At 48.9% G+C, this 21,849-nt stretch overlaps 5 protein-coding genes across 5 annotated transcripts; all 5 read right to left on the minus strand.

Annotated features, from left to right (window-relative positions):
• Positions 1-8,744: 8,744 nt before the first annotated feature.
• Positions 8,745-10,752, minus strand: BO88DRAFT_423325 (casein kinase I; the record flags this gene model as incomplete). The annotated part of the gene is made up of 7 exons (XM_025708637.1): positions 8,745-8,893; positions 8,970-9,121; positions 9,200-9,776; positions 9,832-10,237; positions 10,290-10,438; positions 10,498-10,567; positions 10,624-10,752. The coding sequence occupies 7 exons, from the start codon at positions 10,750-10,752 to the stop codon at positions 8,745-8,747; spliced, it is 1,632 nt and encodes a 543-aa protein (XP_025565213.1).
• Positions 10,753-12,224: 1,472 nt separating this feature from the next.
• On the minus strand, positions 12,225-12,857 carry BO88DRAFT_228520 (uncharacterized protein). The gene has a single exon (XM_025702053.1). It carries the CDS (start codon positions 12,771-12,773, stop codon positions 12,453-12,455), a length of 321 nt encoding a protein of 106 aa, XP_025565214.1. The 5' UTR covers positions 12,774-12,857; the 3' UTR covers positions 12,225-12,452.
• A 1,708-nt stretch (positions 12,858-14,565) lies between these two features.
• On the minus strand, positions 14,566-16,453 carry rtt106 (putative negative regulator of DNA transposition (Rtt106)). Its single transcript, XM_025706188.1, has 4 exons — positions 16,223-16,453; positions 15,793-16,125; positions 15,371-15,727; positions 14,566-15,315 (listed from the first exon to the last, which is right to left on the minus strand). The coding sequence occupies exons 1-4, from the start codon at positions 16,326-16,328 to the stop codon at positions 14,735-14,737; spliced, it is 1,377 nt and encodes a 458-aa protein (XP_025565215.1). The 5' UTR covers positions 16,329-16,453; the 3' UTR covers positions 14,566-14,734.
• Positions 16,454-16,664: 211 nt separating this feature from the next.
• On the minus strand, positions 16,665-17,977 carry BO88DRAFT_402772 (mitochondrial 54S ribosomal protein uL24m). Its single transcript, XM_025706189.1, has 2 exons — positions 17,524-17,977; positions 16,665-17,459 (listed from the first exon to the last, which is right to left on the minus strand). The coding sequence occupies exons 1-2, from the start codon at positions 17,938-17,940 to the stop codon at positions 16,824-16,826; spliced, it is 1,053 nt and encodes a 350-aa protein (XP_025565216.1). The 5' UTR covers positions 17,941-17,977; the 3' UTR covers positions 16,665-16,823.
• A 3,097-nt stretch (positions 17,978-21,074) lies between these two features.
• BO88DRAFT_228641 (uncharacterized protein) lies at positions 21,075-21,738 on the minus strand. The gene is made up of 2 exons (XM_025702054.1): positions 21,327-21,738; positions 21,075-21,265 (listed from the first exon to the last, which is right to left on the minus strand). The coding sequence occupies exons 1-2, from the start codon at positions 21,509-21,511 to the stop codon at positions 21,139-21,141; spliced, it is 312 nt and encodes a 103-aa protein (XP_025565217.1). The 5' UTR covers positions 21,512-21,738; the 3' UTR covers positions 21,075-21,138.
• Positions 21,739-21,849: the final 111 nt, after the last annotated feature.

Here is a 21,849-nt window from a genome sequence, read left to right on the forward strand (position 1 = left end):
TTTGTGCTGCTGCTGCTGCTGCTGCCGCCGCCGCTAACTACTCAATCCCATCGTGGTGTGGAATATAAAACCGGCCATGGTGGATCCTGGCGCTTGTTTCTTCTGCCCTTCAACAATGAATGACTCGAGAAGAGGGCCCTCTCTCAGCTCTGTGGATATCCCATCTGCCTTGGCCTCGCGTAGTGCTCACTACCACTATGACTGTCTGGCAGTCTGCGGTTGTTGCTATGATGGTATAGACCAGGTCGATCGATCGATCGACCAGCGGACCCCAAAGCAATATCCCGTCATGGATTGCAGTTGAAACAGCATAGTGGAGCGACCGAAAATATGACAAGCACCATGGGGTAACAACAGAGCCAACACGAAAAAGATCAAGAAAATAAAAATACAAGATTACAAAGAAAGGAAGGGGCCGAAGGAATGGACCCAAAACCGTAACGAAATTGAGGGAAATAAGAAAAAATAGCTTTCTAGAAAGAATGAAGGAGAAACCAATGTCGTTCACTCACCATGCGTCAATTGAAATGCGACCTCCCGCAACAGAATATCCGTAGAAGGAGACCGGCAGCAAGGGGGCGGTCGCCAAAACGCGCGTTCAACGCCAATATATCTCAACGGTGCAGCAACGAGGGAGGGAAAAAATCGCTCAGGGCTGATCAAAAATGATAGATAGCGGAGCTTATGTAGGTTGCAGGCAAGTAGGCAGGCAGGCAAGCCGAAGAAGAAGCAGGCGTGGAGTTTAATGTATGTATGTATGAATGTATGCTGTAGGTATTCAACGCCCCGGTAGACAGAAGTAGAAAGGTAAATATGATATATGATATGATGCACCCTACAGCAACAAGCGAATTTCCGCAACGGGAGAAGGATAGTAGAACAAAATTAGAAACTCGGACTGCAACAACTCATTAGGCGCCCAGGAACCGGATTTCTTGCAGCTTTTGTATGGAGAAGGCGCCTGAATTCAATGCAGAAAGCTTTGATCAAGTTGATTGCCTGATGCGGTTTGGGAGCAGAAGAGAGAAAGGAAAGGAAAGAAAAAAAAAAGTGGTGGCAACTGGGCTCGTATGTGCCAGTCTGGACCCGATCGCAGTCCGCCGTAGCCCCTCTTGGGCTACGGAGTACATGTACCTGAGCCCTCCCGGTGACCGCAGCAGGTCGCAGAGGTACCAGCTACATACAAACTTACATACAAGGACACACTGTCAGCAAACAAGCTGGGGTTTGCATTGCCGCTGTGCTTGAAACCCACGCACAACTGAGCCAATGCCAGATGGAAGAATTGCTTAGATGCAATGATGAATCCGTTAATTAGTCCAGCCCAGATGTGTTGTCGCATCCACAAGACACATGGCCATCTACTTGGCGCAAAGATTACTTTAGATGTAGGAAGTAGAAAGACGAAGTTCTGCCCACTACACCGGAACGGCGAGACAAAGAATACTTTACCACACCCGAACGGAGTACTCCGAACATTGTTTTCGATTCTTTTAAAGAATTAATTTAAACCCCATGTAGACCTAACCTCACCGTGGACGTTCTTCCCACCGATACGATACTAGCTGTACCAATTCGGAGACGGAGAACAACTCTCCGGATTGGCCCCCCTCTCAACGGACGATAATGATGAATATGATCTCAAAGGCGCACGACGGCCTAACGCTGTCGTGCAGAGCGGCCACCCCGCAATGATTGGTCAAGCTGGCGCAGGATCTACAGGATGCCAAGCAGGCTGTGCAGCCAAAAAGGCAAGGGGGGGAAGGGATACATTCATAAGGGTTCCACCAAAAGACCAAAGGTAGAGAAGAGGGAGAGGGAGGGAGAAAGTCTGTAGGGAGAGCTTGCAGGTGGTAAATTGTATAGAGAGAGTTTCGAGCCTTATGAGTGCAACCCAGACATCCATTGGGACGATTTCAAACCCGGCTGCAGCAAAAGCATGGTGTGGGTGAGTAGTGAATGCCTGTCGGGCCAATTCCCTTCAGGAAAAAAACCTTCCTCATGTGCAGTAGCGTATAGAAAGTGGTGGTTGCTGGTGGTTATGAGCGGATCTGCAAGCCGACGAGGAGAGTGTGGTTGCAGACAAAGAATCTCCAGCAGATAGGAGCTGCGAAAGCTGCGTGCAACTGTTCTTCGCGGAGTCAATCGCGGAGTCGACTGGCTCCAGTTATGGGGTAAATAGTGCCGTGCTACGCTGGAAAGGTTCTAGTACAGGATAACACCATCGTGCTAAGCGCCATCAGCTTCTGAGCGCCAATTCCGATTATTACCCAGGAGGTTTAACCCCCATCCACAATCCTTTGCAACGTCCAATCCGGGGGGCGGAACGGCTGGACGGCGTGGTATCACCAGTAATGACCCTTGTCCGGGGGTTGTGTTTAGTGGCTCTCCCCAAACGCGCCTGCAAGGGCCTGCAGACATGCAGCATACTGGTGTATGTGTCACAGGGTGGTGGTGATGGTTAACGAGAAGAACATCTTCCGATCCCGGTGTGGTCGTGGTCGCGGGCTCAGTGTCAAATTCCGGGACATTGATTCATCATTGCAAACCGTTGTCGGGAAACCAGCCGACAAAGAAAAAAAAAAAAGAAAAAAGAAAAAAGAAAACGGAATCCTGGAAATTCTTACCTTTTCCAGAACACGAAGGAAGGCGCAAAGAAATTTCGAGGAATGCTGGTTTGCCCCAGTTGCGAACCGCAAGGGAGAGCGAGAGAACCAGCCCAACCCTTGCGGCATCCACTAATGAGATGGCAACTGGGGAGGAGGGAGAGGGGGGCTTTCGGCCCGCCCGTACGCAGTTACTGTTGATTGTGACCAGTCAGTGGCCACGCCTGACGAAAAGGCGATGAGAGTGTGTGGCATTAGCGTTGTCCAAGTGGTCGAATTCTGGCCACTTCCGAGGGTCCTCACGGCTTTGTGGATTGGTGGTGCCACCCCCCACCCCCCCATACACACACGCACAACTAGTCAACCAGCCAATGCCATCAGAGATGGATGAGCAACGTGTTTCCTGTTTGAGGTTGGCGCCTTTAAACGCTGTGCTCACGAGGTGCAGTGCCTTCCTTTATCTGGTCCAGAAGCTTGTTAGCGGCGGTGGAGCATGGCTCTCGGGGCGTCTTTGCCAGGCCTTGGCGCGATAGGGGCATATCGTTTGAAGACCTTCTCCTTCTCTTTACTCTCTTTGGGCAAGTGCATTTTATGACCTGCAGGTACTGATGATACATAGTAGTAATTGAGTAGATATGGAGTAGTAGTATACTTTAGTATACTGCGAACCTGTTACCTAGCGATCAGGTGTCATTCTGGGTGGCGGACGGGTCTTGATGTTGTGTTCTAGAATGACATGGACCTTTTTCCTCACCAGTGTATCTCATCGGATGTTGTTGTGCTACCACGTAGTCCCTGTCAAAGAAAAGGTTCTACGTCAGCACTAGAAAGAAGCCATACAGAAGGTTCCATGGAGTGACACGACAGGCGAAGACTCGAGGAGGCGTACAAGATCTACCGCCTCCCTTGATATCGCGCCATCATCAGCAACAGCGTTCGAGTAGCTTACGCATGTATAAGTGGGAAGGGTGTTGTGTAAAGGGGAGGGATTTTCTGAGTTACCATCCATCAATTCGACAAGCCACACCCAAATAACGTCATGTACCTGCTGTGTGATGCCCGTTTGCAGATCAGTCCAGCACCCAGTAAGTAAGTGGCTTGAAGGGTCGAGTGACACTTGAATACGACACAGATTTATGGTCCCGGTAACCTTACTGCCTACATTGCTTGAAGCTTCTGAGTAAGGTCATCTCAGGACGGTCACGCCTGAGTCATCTTGACTAATTGGCTCTGCTTATCAACTTCCATTACATCTTCCATGGGCTGTTGTGCCACCTGATTGATTGTTCATCGAACGGGTGCCGGGGTCGTCGCATCAACTGACCAGCAGAGCAAGATCATCATGAAATTCTAGATTGATCATGGAAGCTTTCGAAGGAAATCCATTTTTTTTTTTTCCTTTGCACAACGCCACTCTATTAATGTAACAACAACAAGAATCTTTGCATATCACCAGGGACAGAATTAATCTACGATCATCAAAAATGGAAAAGCGCTCCGATATGCTCCGGACTGATAAAGAAAGAAAGAAAGTCCTTAGCGACGGATCGGGTGAGGGTGGCAAAGCAGCGCGGTGGCTTATCAGTTGGCAATGAAAAACTATTTCGGAGTGCTGAACCTAATCTTTAGGCTAGTGAAGTCGCTGCTCCTCTGGGAAAGAGAATCATCGGAGTCTTATCAAACTTCGGCGGCATAAATATACCAAAAATTGAGCCCGTCTCTCTCTCCACATATCAACTTAATTATCAACTTACTATCCGGACTCCGAAGAGTGATAGATAGGACCAGTGGACCACAGCAACTACTAACTAATGGAGACAAATTACCTAATCCCCGTGCCAGTTCACGCCGACGATTAGCGACGGTACCCGCCCTGGCACTTATCCTCGTTTGCTCCATGTTTTATTCATTAGTTAGGACTAAGGAGGGGGCAAATATTGGGTCCAGCCAACAAGGTTGTCGGCACCGCCCGCACACCGAAACCCCAAAGGTAGAACGGAGTACTGATAGGGAAAGTTAGGTATCAATTTGCATCGGAGGTAACACCAAATAACTATCTAATAGCTATGACTAAATTTGGGTATAGTCATTTTTTGCCAATGGTGGACACACCAAAACTAAAAAGCTCAATGGTAGTGAAGCTATTCGAATGATATTGGATACCTTTCGCCTCACTTCTCGTCTCATAGCTTCCTGCATGCAGAAGTAGGATGCGAACAAGAGCCCACTTGCAGAAGCAACTCTTGGAGCTAAGCAGGTAGCTGCTGCTGCTGCTGCTGCTGCTGCTACCAACAGCTCTCCATCTTTCTAGCAAGCTAGCAAGTTGAACAACCATTCAGAAACTCATACGTACCTACAGCTCCAATTGACCCCATCGTATCGAGGGCGCTGCCAAGGGTTGGTCACCACGTGTACGACCTCAATTGCTAAATGCGCGAGACCGCCACGAAGCCACGTTTCGGCCAGCTGTCAGAAGAGAAGATTTTTCTCGTACAGCTGTTTCTGTCTGGCAGATTTTGACCTTCTAATTGCTAACAGCTTACATTGATGGTGAAGTTGGCGCTGTATGTATGCACTGCACCGATTGGAGACTTACAATTCTACGGGGAGTTCGGAGTCAACCGAAGGAGCAACAAAATCCACCGTAAATCACCTACAACGTACTAGTCACAAGCCTCCTATGATCGGCGACAGTCAAGTCATTGAGCTACTACAGTATCAATCCTGGCAATGAAAGGACCCTCATCACTCATCTCATCTCTTTCGCCATCATAAACTTCTAGTACGTACTCCATACTTGGGCTCTACGAAAGAACGACCTCCAACTCAGATCCACAATTTCTCCGTGGTCGGCAATACACTATGCCGCCGCACTAGCCAAGAAAACGAGAGTTATGACGCGATCAGACACCGCTTGGAAAGAGATCTCTTACACGGGAAAAGGCAGCAAAGAATACCCGGTCAGTGCTAATTAGTGAGGCAGGCAGGCTGGCACTTGGATCATCATAGTAAGTGGATGATATAAGGAAGATCCGGACCAGGGCAGCCCAACGCGATGAAAAAGATAAAAGCCTGAAGAATATGACGAAGTGGCCTGATGCCTGTCTGTCTTTCTGCTTCTCCCGTCAATCTGAAACAGGCGAGTGGGAACTGGGAACTGGGATTCCGATTCGATTCTCGGGCCCGAATTGCTGCCCCCCCCCTCCCCTCCCCATTCCCACTTTGGGTCTAGACCTACTGTAGTGGAGAATAATGAGAGGATTGTCTTGTCTGATGATCCGTTGTCGGTCATCATATGTTTAGTTTTGGTTGGCCCGGCAGTCAATCAGATGCTCGGGATACTGAACTGTCACTTTTCTATGTAGGAGCTTGTTATTCTCGTCATTCAATCAGAGCTGAGAAGAACTTCCCCTCCATTATCTTCAATATTATCTATACATCCTTCTACTATAGTATTCTTGTATGATGCGTATATAGTAGGATACTATTATGATCATCCCATCACTAAGTAACTACTACAAAGTACTTACTACGTAGTTATCATCAAACTGTCCACACTATATCCCTGCACCACATCTGCAACATGACAGCATCAAACCACCAACATGACGGGATCCATAGCTACTAAGTACTTAGTAGAATAATGATTGCCATCGCCGATCCCCCATCACCATCACCATCATCCCGGTCTATATTCCGTGTATTAACGGAACGGGGTAGTAACTAAAAGTATGCACTCCTCCCAAGAAGGCAAACCCTATCACAGACAGACTTACGAAGACAACTACTCCCCTCATCTGCAACGATGATTCGTTCACTTTCAGAAAGTGAAGTAGCCAAGCAGCCAAGCAAGTTGCCAAGACAGGAAGGAAAACATATTCCTACACCATCGTGTCTTTTTTCCACTGGGATTATTCCGCAGGAAGATGCTGGGTGGGAATTACTTCACTTTCACTATAGTATGCTACGTAGTAGTAATCATTTGCCCCCCGTTAAAACATGGCTACACCAGACAGGACACCTTCTGGGATGGGGATGTTGTATCACGATGATTCCATTCCCATATAGATACATACATACACATACATAGTAAAAGCGATACTACAATCCTACTATACCAGAACTAAAGCTGCTATACACCTACGTAGTACTGAACATCATAAACCTCACAAACACACAATCATACAATACACACCCAACCACCAAACAACTATCAACATCAAACCAAACCAACCCAACCCAAGCCAAGACAATCATCACCACCCCCTCCTCCATCCCTCCATCCATCCCTCCATCCATCCCTCCATCCATCCCAACCTATAACATCACCCCATGCGCCACTACAAACTAGCCTAAGTGGTAGTCCTACCGTGCGCACTGATCTCCACCCCTTCTCTTCTCCCCCCCCTCTCCCTCCATCAATCCCTACCGATCATCATCCCCCCCTCGTCCCGAACACGGCACAGCTCACAGCACCCATCTTCCAATGAGGAGCGGAGTAGGATACTTTACTTCACTTGATTGATTGATTTATTGATTGCTTGCTCGCTTGCTCGCTTGGTAGATAGGTAGATAGTCATGTCATGGTATACGTGTAAGACATGGGTTAACTATGGGGATGGCTAAAATGTCATGTCATCATTGTCATAGCGGGAAGGAATACCTTCCTTCTTTCTTGGCCTGCAGGGTAAGCTGAGGATGGTAGTAGGCACTAGATAGTAAGTAATTAGTGGGTTGATAGGGCTGGGTGGGTGGCTTTCACTGCTGCTGCTGCTGCTGCTGCTGCTGTGCCGTGTTTGTGTCTTGGCGATGGGTGGTAATAAGAGTACTAGGTAGTAGTAGTACGAGATGATGTTTGGTTAGAGGGTTGATTGGTTGGTTCTTAGGTTGGGGAAGACAGTCTACTTGCTGCTGACAGCATTGATAGATAGACAATAGTATCGGAAGTATGCATGCATACATCGGACTGAACATGTCAGCTGCCCGACGTGATAAGAATATTATTATATGATGGTATTGTTCAATGGAGGTAGGTGATTGCTATAGACATGTATATTAGAAGCTCTTTCTAATGGGATTAAAGTAGTACTATACTATGTATGCCAAAGTAGTAAAAACTAGGTATCTTCAACAACAACTCCTAACACGCCCATGTTCACACGCCTGACATCCAAAAGACCGGATTACTCTACGGAAACCAAGCCCCCGTCTTCGATATAGAACTCCCACGGCTATGGTGAATGCATATACCCTCTTTCTCTTCCTGTTTCAGTAGATCTGAGACTCCCTGTCATCGTCACATGTCACTCTGCATCAACGTATATATAGCACAACTGGCCACAGACTCTGGAACGCAAACCTCTTCGAGGCCGACTCAGGGCTTGGTTTACTGCTCCACCATCGTCCCTCGACCACAAAGGGTCGAGCAGACTCCTCGTCACACCCTTCGAGCACGGAAAGAAAAAAAGGACGAAAGAACCAGGCGAATCTGGTGAATCAACTGTTTTTGAAACTGACAACGGCAGAGAGCATGATAGGAACAAGTACAAATCCAACAAAACACACGGCTACATCCGAATGATTCCTTGCAAATGCGCGTGGAAAGCGACAACAGAATGGAATTGAAAAAGAAGAAAAAAGTAAACAGAAACAGCCGCAGGCCGCTATCGCATGAACTCCTTGACCGAGGACTCAATTGGTCCTGCACACGCATTCCACGGGGCCGCATATTCAAACATTTAAATGCTAAAAATGCTTTGTAAATCAGTGTCTGCCCGGACGACACGCGAGGACTTCCACCAAATGCCAAACGCCCTTCTGCCACATCATTAAAATTACCATCGAAAGACCAGCCACGAGAGACCCGACGTGATAGAGTGGTAGATGTCAGAGACGGGTCGAAGAGGAAAGGTAAGAGGTTCGGGGCACTGATCATGTACTCTGACAAACACAAGACGGAACTCTAGTATTAAATGACTCGTGCCGGGAATGCGGGACGAAGGAAATAAAGAAGAGAGAGGAAAAGAAATGCAATGACACAAGCAGGACTGATCAGGTTCGCCGTTCCGAGCCGTAGCACCATAAAGAGAGTGTTGAGATGACGAGGGTGATGATGAGAAAGACGTGGGAGGGTCGTTTCTATATCGAAGGCCGACGCATTTCGTGCTGATGTTGCCTTGGCAGATTAGAGAGAGAAGAGAGAGCGAGAGCAGGCGGGTTGGAGCCAGATGCTCTTGATCCGAGACCCATGGATGACACAAATAAGGAAAAAGAACAATATATCCACGCTCCCCAAAGCCAACATCATGTTCACCTGCATCAGCAGCTGCAACAGCAGCTGCGTCGGCAAGTCGAAACACGTACAACGGGATGGGGAGAGTTCCCGGGCTATAACACAGTATAATCGCATGCTGCCTTTCAAACCTCCCAAGTATGTTGAGAACAAGAAATAACGAAAGAAAGTCGAGAAGCCAACATGACCAGGTGATTCATGTAGAATTCCAGGGAATTCCACGCTCATCCTCGCATCAACCTGGATATCCCGGTATAAGTATGGGAAGGCCTAAAAACTTGCGGTATGCATTTTGGATCACCTACCGCAGCAAAGCGCCTTCATCAGCTTCTGGACGAACGTAGGCTGCGGCTCATTGTTCCCCTGAGCGCCCTGGCCTTGTTGGCTGTTCTTCGTCGGGTTCGCAGGGCTGTCCAGGCGTCCCGGAATGTTGGCATTCGAGTTCTGAAACTGTGCTTGAGTCGATGCTGTCGGCGTGGCATCCAGGCCCCCGCTTTGGCGCTTCGGCGGCATGCCGCCTGAGACGCTTGGCCGGTCGCGTGTCTTGCCAGCTCCGGGCTTGGCCGGAGACGGAGGCGGGGGCTGAGCGGCGTTTAAACGGTCGGCAGTCACTCCGGGCCGACTGCCGCGGAGCTGCTGTGCGTGTAGCTCGCGGGCAGAGGTGTTGGGAAGGGCATTGTTGTGGAGGTGCTGTTGGGACGAGTAGGACTTGTACTCCCATCCTCTTCCATTGTTGAGCTTCATCCAGTCATATTCGCCATCTTCGACTTCTCCGGCATTCTTGAGAGCCTGTGTCAAGAGGTCCCGGAGGTAATCGTAGTCAGGGGTATCCTCGAAGCCGAGGTTGCGCACATAAGTGAGGTACTTTGTGAATTCTTCTAAGCCATCTGATTAGTGATAATGATTCCATTAAAGGAAAAGAGACGCAATCACCTGGGAATCCATCGCAAAGATCCTTGATTGCGGTGGTCTGCTTCTTCTCGCCAATCTTCTCATACTTCTGCTTGTTGGTGGCAGCCTTGAGACCCTGCCAGGGGAGGCCACCTCTGAGGAAGTACAGGAAGACGTGGCCCAAAGCTTCGAGGTCATCACGTCGCGATTGTTCACGTCCCAAGTGGGTGTTGATGCTCATGTAACGGGCTGTGCCGGACAGCGACTTCCGTTCGCGGTAGGGAATATGCTGCTTCGTCTTGGGATCTCTATACTGCTTGGCCATACCGAAATCAACAACGTGGATTACATTAGCAGCCTTGGTGTTTGGACGACCAATGAGGAAGTTGTCGGGCTTGATGTCACGGTAGATTAGGTTCTTCTCGTGGATCGTTTGGACTCGTGAAAGCTTGAAGCATGTTAGTATGAACATCCGCACATGGATTGGTCGGAGTACGCACCATCTGCTTAGCGACCATGACAACAGTCTTGATTGAGAAACGTCGGTTGCAATGATCGAAGAGGTCTTCCAAACTGGGACCGAGCAGGTCGATAACCAGAATGTTGTGAAGACCTTCTTGCCCGAAGTAGTAGACATTGGGGATGCCAGCTGCAACTAGTCAGAGCCGGGAAACCTTACAAACACAATTGCCATCAGGGTATACTCACGGCATCCAACCAGAATCTTATATGTCCGATATTCATCGCGAAGCTGTGGTGCATCACTCTTGCGAGGTTCCTAGTACCATTAGTATGGGCGAACCGTAGACCCGTGCCATCAAGAGTATCACGTACGAATTTGATCGCCACCTGCTGATTGTTCAACAAATTCGTACCCTCGAAGATCACACCGAACGATCCTTCACCGATCTTCTTCCCTACTCGGTAGTGGACACCGACGACGTTGGACGAGGAGGATGACATGGCTGCGGTAGTTGGGAGGGGAGGAGGGACGTTGAGAGACCGCGGACAGGGGCGGAGAGAAGGGGAAGGTAGGCTCAGAGGACTCGATCAACGGCGGTTACACGTGAGACTAGCCTGACGGGATGGGTCAGAATAATCGACAAGAGGGAATGAATGAATGAATGACGAAAGAAAAGAGGTCTAGTAGCGGGCCCTGGGGCGTGGAGGGTGAGAGAGGGGGAAAAGGCGACCGGAGTCTTACAGGAAGCCCGATGGTACCAATGCGAACCATTCATGAAAGAGAACCCCAGTGTACAGCGAGCACGGAATTTAGACGGACGACAAATCGGAGACCGCAGACGGCGAGATAGATGGTCGCTCGAACAATCGCACCGGTGAATTTGGACGGGGAGGGAATAGGGTGCACCCTTGGACGGCGTTGGCAAGAAGGGTGACGGGAGAGGGAAGAACAAGGTATTCCGGGGAACCGACAGCTTTGAGGGCTGCAGGCTGACAGTTAAGGGTGCGCTCGCCGGAAAGGGGACGAGGAATAAAATGTTCGATTTTGGGAAAAAAGAGAATTAATCGAGAAGGGGTAAGGAGGGAGGGAGGGAAAAAAAAATAAGGAAAGAAAATTCCCCTACTACCGACCAACCGCGTGGCAGTACGGCAAAAACGCACTGGGCAGGCAGTGGTAGATGTAGAATTGGAGGGCGCCGTCGAAGGGGAGGAAGACGGAGGGAGGAGAGAGAAGAAGGGAAAGAAGTGTGATAGGAGGAATGGAGACGGGAGGAAGAGTAGGTAGGTAGAGAGGACCTAGGTGAGCAGCGAACACGCCGATGGCATGAACTACAACTGCTACGACCTGCCTATGGGGGAGGAGGAGGAGGGAAAGGGAAAGGGAAAAGGAAGGGAAAGAAATGAGGCGGAGAATAACAGGAGCAGGAGAAAAGAGGAAGAGGAAGAGGAGAGAGAGAGAGAGGGAGAGAGAGCGCGACAAGAGAGGCGATGGTTGGATGAGAGGGAGAGGGAGAGAGAGAGAGAGAGAGGTTTGGTCTGGTCCGGTCTGGTTCCTTTGCTAGGTTTTGGTCAGGTCATGACGGAACAACCGTATCGGCTACTAGTTCAGGTAAGTAAAGTCAGTAAAGTCAAGTAACTTACTTACCTGTCGAAAGACTCGAGAAAGTCGAAACCCGATGACGCCCTTCGAAATGGGGCGCTTCCGCCCGGTTTTTCTCACGGTAACGATGGTAACAACTGGGTAACTGGTATCAACTAGTGCAGGCGATTGGAGCCGGAAAGGCCCCATCGATAGGGGATGAAGGGCGGTAATCGGGAGTACGGGTATGGTACCTGATTACACTGAGACATCCCGAGGGCCCCATGCATTTCTTCATTCATTCATTCATCAGTCCTTCCACTTCCCACATACCTCTCTCTCCTAATGAAGTACTACTATTACCACCACTTGCTGATCAGGTAAGATTATGTGAGTGAGACAAGATCTCCATATTTTTCAGATTACCCCAGAGTTGTCTCTCATGTCTACCAGACACTGGGACTGTTGATCCCAAGGAAGTGAAGAAAACTCTGGATACAATATGAGAGCCAATGAAAGGATCGAGTTGCAGACTTCAATGGCGCTTATTCGCCTCCCAAATTTTATCCTGAACTCGGAATCGCCCTGACCCAGGGACCTTTACTAGCGGCGCCGCTAGCGCTCAGCCTGTTTGGGCGATGAACGGTTGAAAGCGGGCACTACTCCGGTTAGTAGACGCCAGCAGTGGATTCTGGACCAGATGGAAAAAGCTATTATTATGATTATTTATTATTGCGGTGGTCTCGATGGTACGATTGTTACCTTTTTCTCCTCTTTTCCACCCCAGTGCCACATGGGGCTGGCGCAGTTTAAGTGTGTCGTCAAAAGCTCCATCCAGCACTAAACAAGGAAAGGATAAATAAAAAAAAATAGAAAAAAAAAAAAGAAACATGGAACCCCCGGGGGTTCGCTCACGGTGGGCAAAAGGAATCCATCCATCCATTTTATTCTCTTTTCCTACACCTATATAGATACTATTTAGAATAATTATATAGTCACCGCAATTGACATTGAGGCTAGTTTCAAGCAACTATTTATTTACCATAATCACTACAAATGACTACTATACTTTCACAAGTCGCACTTGTCCTCCCCCCTGGGCCTACTAAGATAGTTGTGGTTGCTCCCTTGACCGAGGAATGAACGACAGGATGGAAATGGCCATCAAGGTCTAGCTGGTTTTGGCATGGTAACGTAATTTCAGGTACATACGTGGTGTATCAATCTATTTCCCTGCGGAACATAAAACCTGCCTATACTTGACTTGGAGCAGAGGAGCTCATGAAAAGCCAACACATGCCTAATAGACTAACACTACGTATCTAATGACTAACTTCATCTTTATGGATCGTTTATCCGATCGGTAGTTCAATAAATCGAATCACATTGCTTCTCTTTCCCCTATCATTGCGGGACACATCCTCCTCTCAATCGGATTTCTACTCCGGAACAAGCAAGCAACAATTTAACCCCAGGACCCCTAAACCCAGAGTTTGAAGTACCTGCGCAGAGGGGATGCGAGTTGTCCGCAAGCTGCGGGTAATGGCGCAGATAATAACTTCCTAGGTTAGTAAGATCGTATACTATCCAACCTAACTAGTAATTGACTTTGTACTTTGCTAGTTAGGTAAGTAAGTAAGTAACCTAACCGACACCGCGGTCCAATTCCCTTCTCCCCTTCTCTACCAATAATCGCCAGCGATCGTAGCTGTCAATCCAGCTAAAACAACGCCCCGTATATATTATTCGACAATGACAGACTGTCAGCTGGCTCCTAGCGGCTAATCACTCTTAATCTGCCTAGTGACTAGTGAGGTGCTGCGGTCTGCATCTAAAAAGCCTTGAGGGGTTTGAAGGTACCTGCGCTGAGCTGGCACTGCCCCTGACCAGTCTGTAACCCAACCTGACGCTCAGGGCAACCAATCGAGCTACTTCAAATAGTAGTCCGACTACTACTAGTAAAATTGTTCGGTAGCTGCTAGTGGTAGATAGGTGTCGTATCGGGGAAAACTTATGTATCATACCGTACTTACCTGGCCCCTACCAGTTAGTAGATACTAGACACATAATAGATACGAAGGCTGTGACTGAGTGAGTGACTTGAGAATTAGGAGACTAGACTTAATACTCATCCACACCCCCCCCTCCCCACTCTTTCCAAACGAGGAGTAGGACGAGGATTACTTTGCTCCGCAGTGTCCTCATTATCAAGGTATATTGACCTGCTGATTTCATTGGTACAAGGTATCGGAGTGGGATTTGGGGGTCCTGATAGCACAGCGGTGCTTCCGAAGAGCCCAATTGGGTTGGCGGCTTCCACCACTTTTCAATAATATGGAGGATTAGAAGTGTTCTCGAAGAAGTAACCGGCCGTCATGATCGGATTTCCCATGGAGGACTGACTTCCCATGAATTGTCGCTACTGAGTACTGCGCCGCACAGCCGGGCATCCTGCAACTCCGTAGCACATCCATCAGTGGCTCCTCCATTTTAGACGCATCTGACACGTCCATGACCCACATCCCACTGGATGCCTGTGCTTGGTTTGTTCTGCTCGATTGGCCTTGTAGTGATGACTGCCCGTTTGAAACGCATTCAATGCAGCCTTGAAACGGTTTCTCCTTCCCCAACTACATCAGACGTGGAATGCCTCGTTGGCAAAACTCTACGGCATACAGGCGCGTATGCCAGATAATGCAGGGGCATAGTCCGGCCTAAATCGGCCCCAAAAATTCATACGTTCGAGTGGCCTGGTGTAATGTAACGAGCCGCCCATCCAGAAGAGTGGTTTTAGCCACGCGATTGTCGAATACACTTCATCACATCGCACACAGGGTGTGTTGGTGTGACCATAGCAACAGTCACTTATTCATACAGCAGCAGGTTGGATATATAGGCGGTCTCTCACAGTTCCTCCGCCGGAACGTCTTCTGCTTCACTTCCGAGCTCCTCCGCCACCAAATTTCGGTCTTCTTCTTCGCCGTCCTCATCCATGTCGCCTTCATCGTCCTCATCATCATCGTCGTCGTCGTCCTCACTACTAGAGCCGCTTCCGTCGCTCTCACTGTCACTCCCGGGATCGTAATCTTCCTCATCCTCGTCCTCTTGATCTTCCAGCTCGCGTTGGGCTTTCTGTAGTTCACTTTCCTCCTCGACGGCCCCTTCCCCATTGGCAGCAGCTTCATCGTCTCCCTTGGCATTGTTGACATTGTATCGCTTCGCACGTCGTGCTTCGGCAAGACTGGCATCCTGCAGACCATGCTTTTTGATATAACCATCAATTCCGGAGAAGTCGGCCTGGTCGATCATGGAAAATTCGAATTCCTGCGTCTCTTCGCTTGACGTAGGCCGAGCTACAACATTGAGATTAAAGGTCCGTTGCAGGACAGAGGTGTATGAGATTGAGTCGACGTTTTCGAAGGCAAAGAAGACCAGTGGTTTCTTGAACCCGAATAGTATTCCCGTTGAAAGAAGGAAGAGATAGCCTGAGATGTAACATTTTTAGTCAAGGGGACATAAGGAAAGACACGGCGTGCATACCTTCTTTACTGCCACGGAAGGCCTTGACATGATAGGCCTTCTCCCCCTTGCGGTGAGCCTCAGGCATAGCACTCACGAACTCTCGCTCATCTGGGCGCACAACCTTGGTCCGTGGGAGGCTGTCGTTCAGTATCCGCTGGACAAGTTTATCAGCCGTTTCTTCGTTATCCGTTCCAAGCTGTTGTCCATTTCCTGAGAACGCTGCCTTGGGCGGTCCGTCGTTGACCGTCCATACGATGGCATCGGGAGCAGCTACACCTTCAGGTGGTGAGTTGACGCCGTCCGCATATTGGGGGATAATGCAGAAGTTAAATTGTCGCTGGTTCTTCTCGGGAACGGGGAGGCACAAGACATGCTCTGTTGGGATTCAACAACATTGTCAGCATTGACACCAATTCCATCAACCATAGTTCTACACATACGTATGTTTTCCAAATGTACTCCAAACTCGACCTCCTTCGATGTCTGATTTCTCGCACGTAAGAATCCCGCGGTGATTTCGAGCGTAAGCTTCTTCCGCTGGGGAACAGCAAAGGAGACATCCTGCATGTAAAATTGGAGCGAAGTATCGGTTTTCAGGTCCCCGGAGGATTGGGCAGTTGTAGCATTGCCATTCTGTAGTTTTCGTTTCTTCATGGCCGGGCCGTCGGTGACGACCTCGACAGGCCGAACGGGGGCGGTTGCAGTCCTGGCCAGCAGGCTGGAAGTGTATTTCGCGATATCTTCGAAGAGAAGTCCATGTTGCGGGGTATGTGCTGTTTACAGGTCAAGAGGGTCAGCCGGCAGTCCTTGCCCCTTCTATGGGGTTGTGGGGTGAAAGTAGATTGTTGTCTTAAGCGACATAACACGCACCGATCGCATCGTAAACCCGTTTTTTGAGCGCTGGTTGGGCGGCAAAGGCGTCCTCAATGGCCGGGATACTGGACGGCACCGACGAGTTGATCGTGGCAAAAGCCATGCTGTGGAAGGTGACAGCCCCAATGACGCTTATATATATAATCTGCGTAAGTCAAAACAGTTGAGGCCGCCTAGGACAAAGGAAGTTGAATGGGGGAGAAATGGGTAAACCGGGACGCGGATCGGATGGATGAAGAAAGAAAGTAGTTAGCAAGGAACGCAGCTGCAGACCTCCCCTGGCGGCCCTGTCGACCCGTGGGCGCGCGCATCCATAATTTTCGAGCGCATTTGGGGCAAAGTAGTCCGCAAAGATTGGGTCCGGTCGCGCCTACGTCCAGTCTTCTTGCGACGGATGTAACTGTACTCAAATCAACCTACAGTTTGGTGTTGCAGGGAAGCAGCCTATCCATACTATTCATCTTATACATTCAGATTCTATGCTACAGTAGTATAATTGTGTACACCCATTGGAAAAAAGGAAAAGGGAAATGAAACAGAAAAGACCCAGGCGCACTCTCCCACAAGTCGGAACACCAAACGAAATCCCAGCAAGCAATTAGGCTTTCTTGGTCGCTTTCTCCTTCATGAAGTTCTCAATGAATCCGACCGTCTTATCATCCAGGATGTAATTTCCATTGGCATCCTTCCTCGCGTTCTGGCGCTCCTGCCTCTTGGCTTGAAGCATGGCCAAGAATTCACCTCTGGGTGTCAACAAAGACCGGCTTTGCAGATATTCCCTTCTGTAGTCTTCCAACTTCCTGGCTTCCACCCACTCCTCATCGTGTCTGGTTCTGTACTTCGAAAACTTGTTGCGGAGCTCGTCCAGGACGCTGGGAGGGAATGGGGCATAGTGCAACGACGGCATCCAAGTGGGCGTTTCGACTTCCATACGGAGCGTGTCCCAGGTCTCATCCTTCATTTCTGCAGGGTCACTTCGGGGCCAGGGAATCTCAATGTCTTCACCGGCAATGTATCTCGTGTGTCGGGGCGTTTCGGTACCGTACTCGCGTTCGAGGAAAGGCTCTCCACCGCGGACATGTTCAACCAATACATCTCGTGTGGCGCCGGTGACAGGATCATCGAGAGCGACGACAAGGCGAACATCGTCAATGGAAAGAGGCAGGCTCACGGACTGGAAGGGGCTCGAGTTGCCATACTGCTCATTCAGCCAGTCGGGGAAGTGGACATCGGCCTGTTATTGGAAATTCCAAGGATCAGCAAACAAAACAGTGGTTACTCCAGACATATTTTCATACCATGTTGAGATCCTTGACCACAACAGTCTCGGTCGTAGCATCCACCCTAGTAACCTCGTTGATCTTGCCCTTGTCTTTGCCCTTCATGATGCATACTCGGTCGCCGGGAGCGATGTTGATGTACTGTCTCCGCAAGTGCTCCGGAATAGGCGGAGGGTTCATTGCCTGAGGGCTTAACGCACCAAAAAGCCTCCCTTCAAGACCGGCATCGCGCTGGGGAGCCAGGGGTCCACGGAGCCAGTCTTCACGGCGTCGTTGTCTTTCCGCGCGGAGGTTGTCGAGCTCGATGCGGTTGTAGGCAAAGCGCTGCCTTAGACTGTCCTTCAATTCCTCGCGTTCGGCTGATTTGGTGGCTCGAACTGCTTTCCGTGTGGCCTGGTTCCGCGCCAGGGCGGTCCTTCGAATGACCTTCTGCATCTTGACTGTTGCCCAGCAATGGCCGATTGTTCCCGCGGAGTCACCAGGAAGCCTTGAGAGATGCTCGGGAGGGAAAATTGCGGCCCTGGTTCGTGCACGTGACCGGGACTATGGAGAGCCAATGGGGTTCCGTAACTACTTACTACTAAGTACTAAAGTAGTATGTACACACTGCAATTAGTCTCGTCACAACATTTGCTGGAAGAATTATTAAGCAGACTTTAAAGCAAATCCTTTTAAAAGATCTGAATCATTGAGTACATCCTAGCAAATATGCAGCAGCTACCTTTAGAGAAAGCTGGGCTACGACGGCAAACCTAGCACGTGCACCTAGGACTAGGTAAGTACTAGTAGTCCCCAAGTCAATACCTTTTTAAGGCCCCTCCAATCGAGACAGGGTGCCCTTCATATTCTGTGTTCAGTATTACCTTGAGAGAATGGAAAATCTTGAAAAGTGGAATCCCCAATATATTCGAGGAACGGAGAGGACTCTTTGACCAGTACGAAATGAAGCATCGTTATCAGTATCTTTTAGATCCTACAGGCCAAAGAGAACTAATATAGACTGAGGACCTTAGACTTATTCTGCAGAGCAGATAAGTTGATGTGGCACAGGGCTGTCCATTTACCATAGATCGATTGCAACCATACCGAGACCATCGCTCATGTTCAAGGACTGTTTATGCCATCTTCGTTTGGGTATAAGTGCTATATCGGGGGTCTCCCATAGATGTAGACATCATAACATCCAGTGTATGGTGCTATAACGCGGGAGGCTTTGGTTTTATTTATCAGCACAAAGAAGAGTGTATCATGTTGCCTATAGATCATGCTACCTCTAAGGATTATGATAACCCACACACAAGGTTGGCCCTGTCCTCATAGTCTCTCAGGGAGTAACGCCAACTATTCCCGCTGCAGGTACTGATACTATAATACGGTATCTCAATCTTTCTGAAATTTAAATGGATTCATATCAGTTGTGGTCTTCATGGCACAGCCGCCATCGTCTTCAACGCCGAAGGCACAAGGGGTATGCCATCATTGGCAACAGGTATCCGTAGCAGGCAACAACGTAGTGTTTCCAGTACATGCCCAGCGTACTTCAGTGTACTCTGCTGTGTGAGATCACCGGCGAGCTAACGCAGGGACCTCTCGCGCGATGACTTGTTCAATGATGTGCGAGGTACTGAGTAGATCCTCCGGGAAGGTGAACACACTCAAGAGCTACCTAATACAACGTCCAAATCTATCGACTCTGTGAAGTGGGTTGGCAGACAACTGTGTAGATTCGTAATCCATCGATGACTGCCATCCTTACTGCAAGAAGCCACCTGTAGGACAAATGCCAATGTAGCGGATCTCTGGGACGGTGTCACCGATCATGTCTTACCACTGCTGAGAGTTACGGATCCCCAATTGGATTCGGCACAGCATCTGACACGATCAGTAGGCAATAAGCAGGTTCGGTCAGACACAACCACAGCCTGCCAAGTCAGCCAGGCACAAGACTGAGCTAGCAACATTTCAACAGCGTTTGCTGTTTGAGAGACTGACTCAGAACAGTGAAGATCATGTACTTCATAGGTGCACAAGACCTGCTCTCGTACAGCAACTAGGCCCAGAAGGCCGTGGCAGATCATCTATGGCTGCTTTCTCCGCACGAAGGAACTCGGAGAGTACGGAAAATCGACTCCGTAGTGGAAGTAAAGCGTCTCGGCCGCGGACTTGCAGCATCTTTCCTGCACTTCCGCATTCCGCATACGAAACGTCAGCCAGGCCATTTGCTGAGTCTTAAGTACGGTCACAACCACCCCACTTGACAACCAGCTATTTGCAATGGTGACCATATACTCCGTGATCCTCTGCGTCTTTCGATCCTCAATCTGTTTTGATATTCAGAATAGGAAAGAAATAAAGGAGTTGCCTGCTTCTAGTCAAAGATGACGTTTGCACTGGAGGAATATACGTACCGACCATGTTTGGTAAAGAGCATGGCGATCAATTGCACCGCCACGTCTCTTTGCTGTCGGTAATTGAAGGAAGCATCTCCCCCCTAGCGGGTCTGGAAGATTACCGTCATACCGCACCAGAAGTACGTACCTTTGGTTACTCCTTCCAGGCTAAGCCTATTCCCTCGGAAGGTCCGATAGTTATCTTGAGTGCCGAGGGTCTGTCATTCTTCTGGAAATTGAAGGCACTTTTCAGGAAATATCATCATTTTTACTCCATAATGCCCACAGAAAGTCTGGCTTGGTGATGAGTTGTTCGCTGAAAAAGCAATCTGACCGCTGCCTGGCTATACTCGGATCGCCAATGCAGACCGTACAGCAGGTATCTACACGCTCAATCCTGGACTATCGGGACATTCGCAATGGAACGAATCAGCGTAAAGATAGGGCGCCTGCAGGGTTATCATCTTTGGGTTATCCCTTCCACCACCAGCCGTCTACATCATTGCGAGCTGCAGACTATGATGTTATTCCTTGGGGCGGAGTACTCCGTGCATGGTGTAGCACGATGTAATGAGTGATCCAAGATGCATAGGCGAAATCCAGCCGGTATGTCTGTCCAAGGAAGAAAGCTGGGGTAGCATGCAGGGTAGGCCCGAATGAGTATAGCGAATCGAGGAATTGCTTGACCTCCCGAAGACTTGTATTGAACTTGGAATTCGCTGGCTTGATTATCGCGATCTTTAATGCTGAAGCATGGAAGTGAGAGGAACACATGAGTTACAACATACTGTGGCAGCTTACCCAGACAACCGGAGGGACGCGACACCGCCGATTAGGAGAAGTATGGAGCCACAGCCGACAGCTCCGACTCTCTGGGGCGCCCACAGGCTTCTAGGCTCTCTCCGACTATGGCGACGGTAACTATGGTGTCGACGGGGAGTTCTTCTATTGCGGATGTAGGATGGACCATGTTACTGGTAGTACTATCACGAAGTATATCGATTATGGCATGGCCTCAATTGTAGCAGGCAATTTTTGTTTACCTTTTTACTTTTGCAGTTCCCCCCCTTCGAAATTGTTCGGAAGATAAGCCCGCGGAATATAGAAGAAGGCTAAGGCAATGCAGTCTGACGACTGACAACTATTCAGTGCTTAGTCTAACTAACTTACCACTACGCAGCCGAGATGGACCGAAGAACTAGTTAGGTTGGAGCTTAATAGCAGCAAAAAAGGAGCTCGACTACTACAGGGGAAGAAACTGGATGAAGCTTGACTGGGCTGAATGCCTGGGAATGAGTACATAATCGTGTAAACACGAGCCACGACAATACGTAAGTGCCACTGATACCCGTAGGTAATGTCGATTATTACTGCGTTCACCCTGTCATTAGTCTTCAGCCACGGTGGCTTTGACGGAGAATGAAGGCAGACCAAACTAGGCAGCTAAGTAAGCAGCATTGTACGAAGGAGAGAAACTGGGTCACAAGCGAAACAAATTCGGTGCCTATTAAAAGGAGGTAATTTGATAGAAGAAAAGGAGAGATGGCAATTGTAGAGATGAAAAAGAAAGAAAGAAAAGAAAGAGAAAGAAAGGGCGTGGAAAGATTATCCGACATCTCTCATCTGGTTGGCCCATAAACCATTTTATTAAATTCCAATGCGATACAAGCCATCAAACTGTACTGTGTCCTACTGAGGAGACTGGGAAAGCATATCACGTCATTCCCAAGTATGATACTTTTCTTTTTTTTTCTTCTTTTTTGCCTTTTGTTCTGTAGTAGTACATCTACATACAGTAATAAGAGTGTGTCCAAGATGGGAGGAAAGATAATAATTAATTGAATCACATGAATGGGGAAATTGGAGGGAAAGGGGAGAAAGAGTGGGAAAATAAAATCGTCATAATCTGAATCAAATCAAATCAAAATAAAATAAAATAATAAAAGAACTAACT

This window comes from Aspergillus vadensis (assembly GCF_003184925.1).
Source record: "Aspergillus vadensis CBS 113365 unplaced genomic scaffold BO88scaffold_5, whole genome shotgun sequence".
Taxonomy (NCBI): Eukaryota; Fungi; Ascomycota; class Eurotiomycetes; order Eurotiales; family Aspergillaceae; genus Aspergillus; species Aspergillus vadensis.

What these genes read in the sequence shown, in the direction of transcription:
- BO88DRAFT_228641 (XM_025702054.1), bottom strand. Translation starts at nt 21,511, where the DNA reads ATGTCGGATAATCTTTCCACGCCCTTTCTTTCTCTTTCTTTTCTTTCT. An exon ending in TTACTTAGCTGCCTAGTTTG is followed by an intron (nt 21,266 to 21,326) that starts GTCTGCCTTCAT and finishes GGGTGAACGCAG; the next exon opens with TAATAATCGACATTACCTAC.
- BO88DRAFT_228520 (XM_025702053.1), bottom strand. Translation starts at nt 12,773, where the DNA reads ATGGATGGATGGATTCCTTTTGCCCACCGTGAGCGAACCCCCGGGGGT.
- rtt106 (XM_025706188.1), bottom strand. Translation starts at nt 16,328, where the DNA reads ATGGCTTTTGCCACGATCAACTCGTCGGTGCCGTCCAGTATCCCGGCC. An exon ending in ACGGGTTTACGATGCGATCG is followed by an intron (nt 16,126 to 16,222) that starts GTGCGTGTTATG and finishes ACCTGTAAACAG; the next exon opens with CACATACCCCGCAACATGGA. An exon ending in CTTCCGTGGCAGTAAAGAAG is followed by an intron (nt 15,316 to 15,370) that starts GTATGCACGCCG and finishes GTTACATCTCAG; the next exon opens with GCTATCTCTTCCTTCTTTCA.
- BO88DRAFT_402772 (XM_025706189.1), bottom strand. Translation starts at nt 17,940, where the DNA reads ATGCAGAAGGTCATTCGAAGGACCGCCCTGGCGCGGAACCAGGCCACA. An exon ending in TGGTCAAGGATCTCAACATG is followed by an intron (nt 17,460 to 17,523) that starts GTATGAAAATAT and finishes TTCCAATAACAG; the next exon opens with GCCGATGTCCACTTCCCCGA.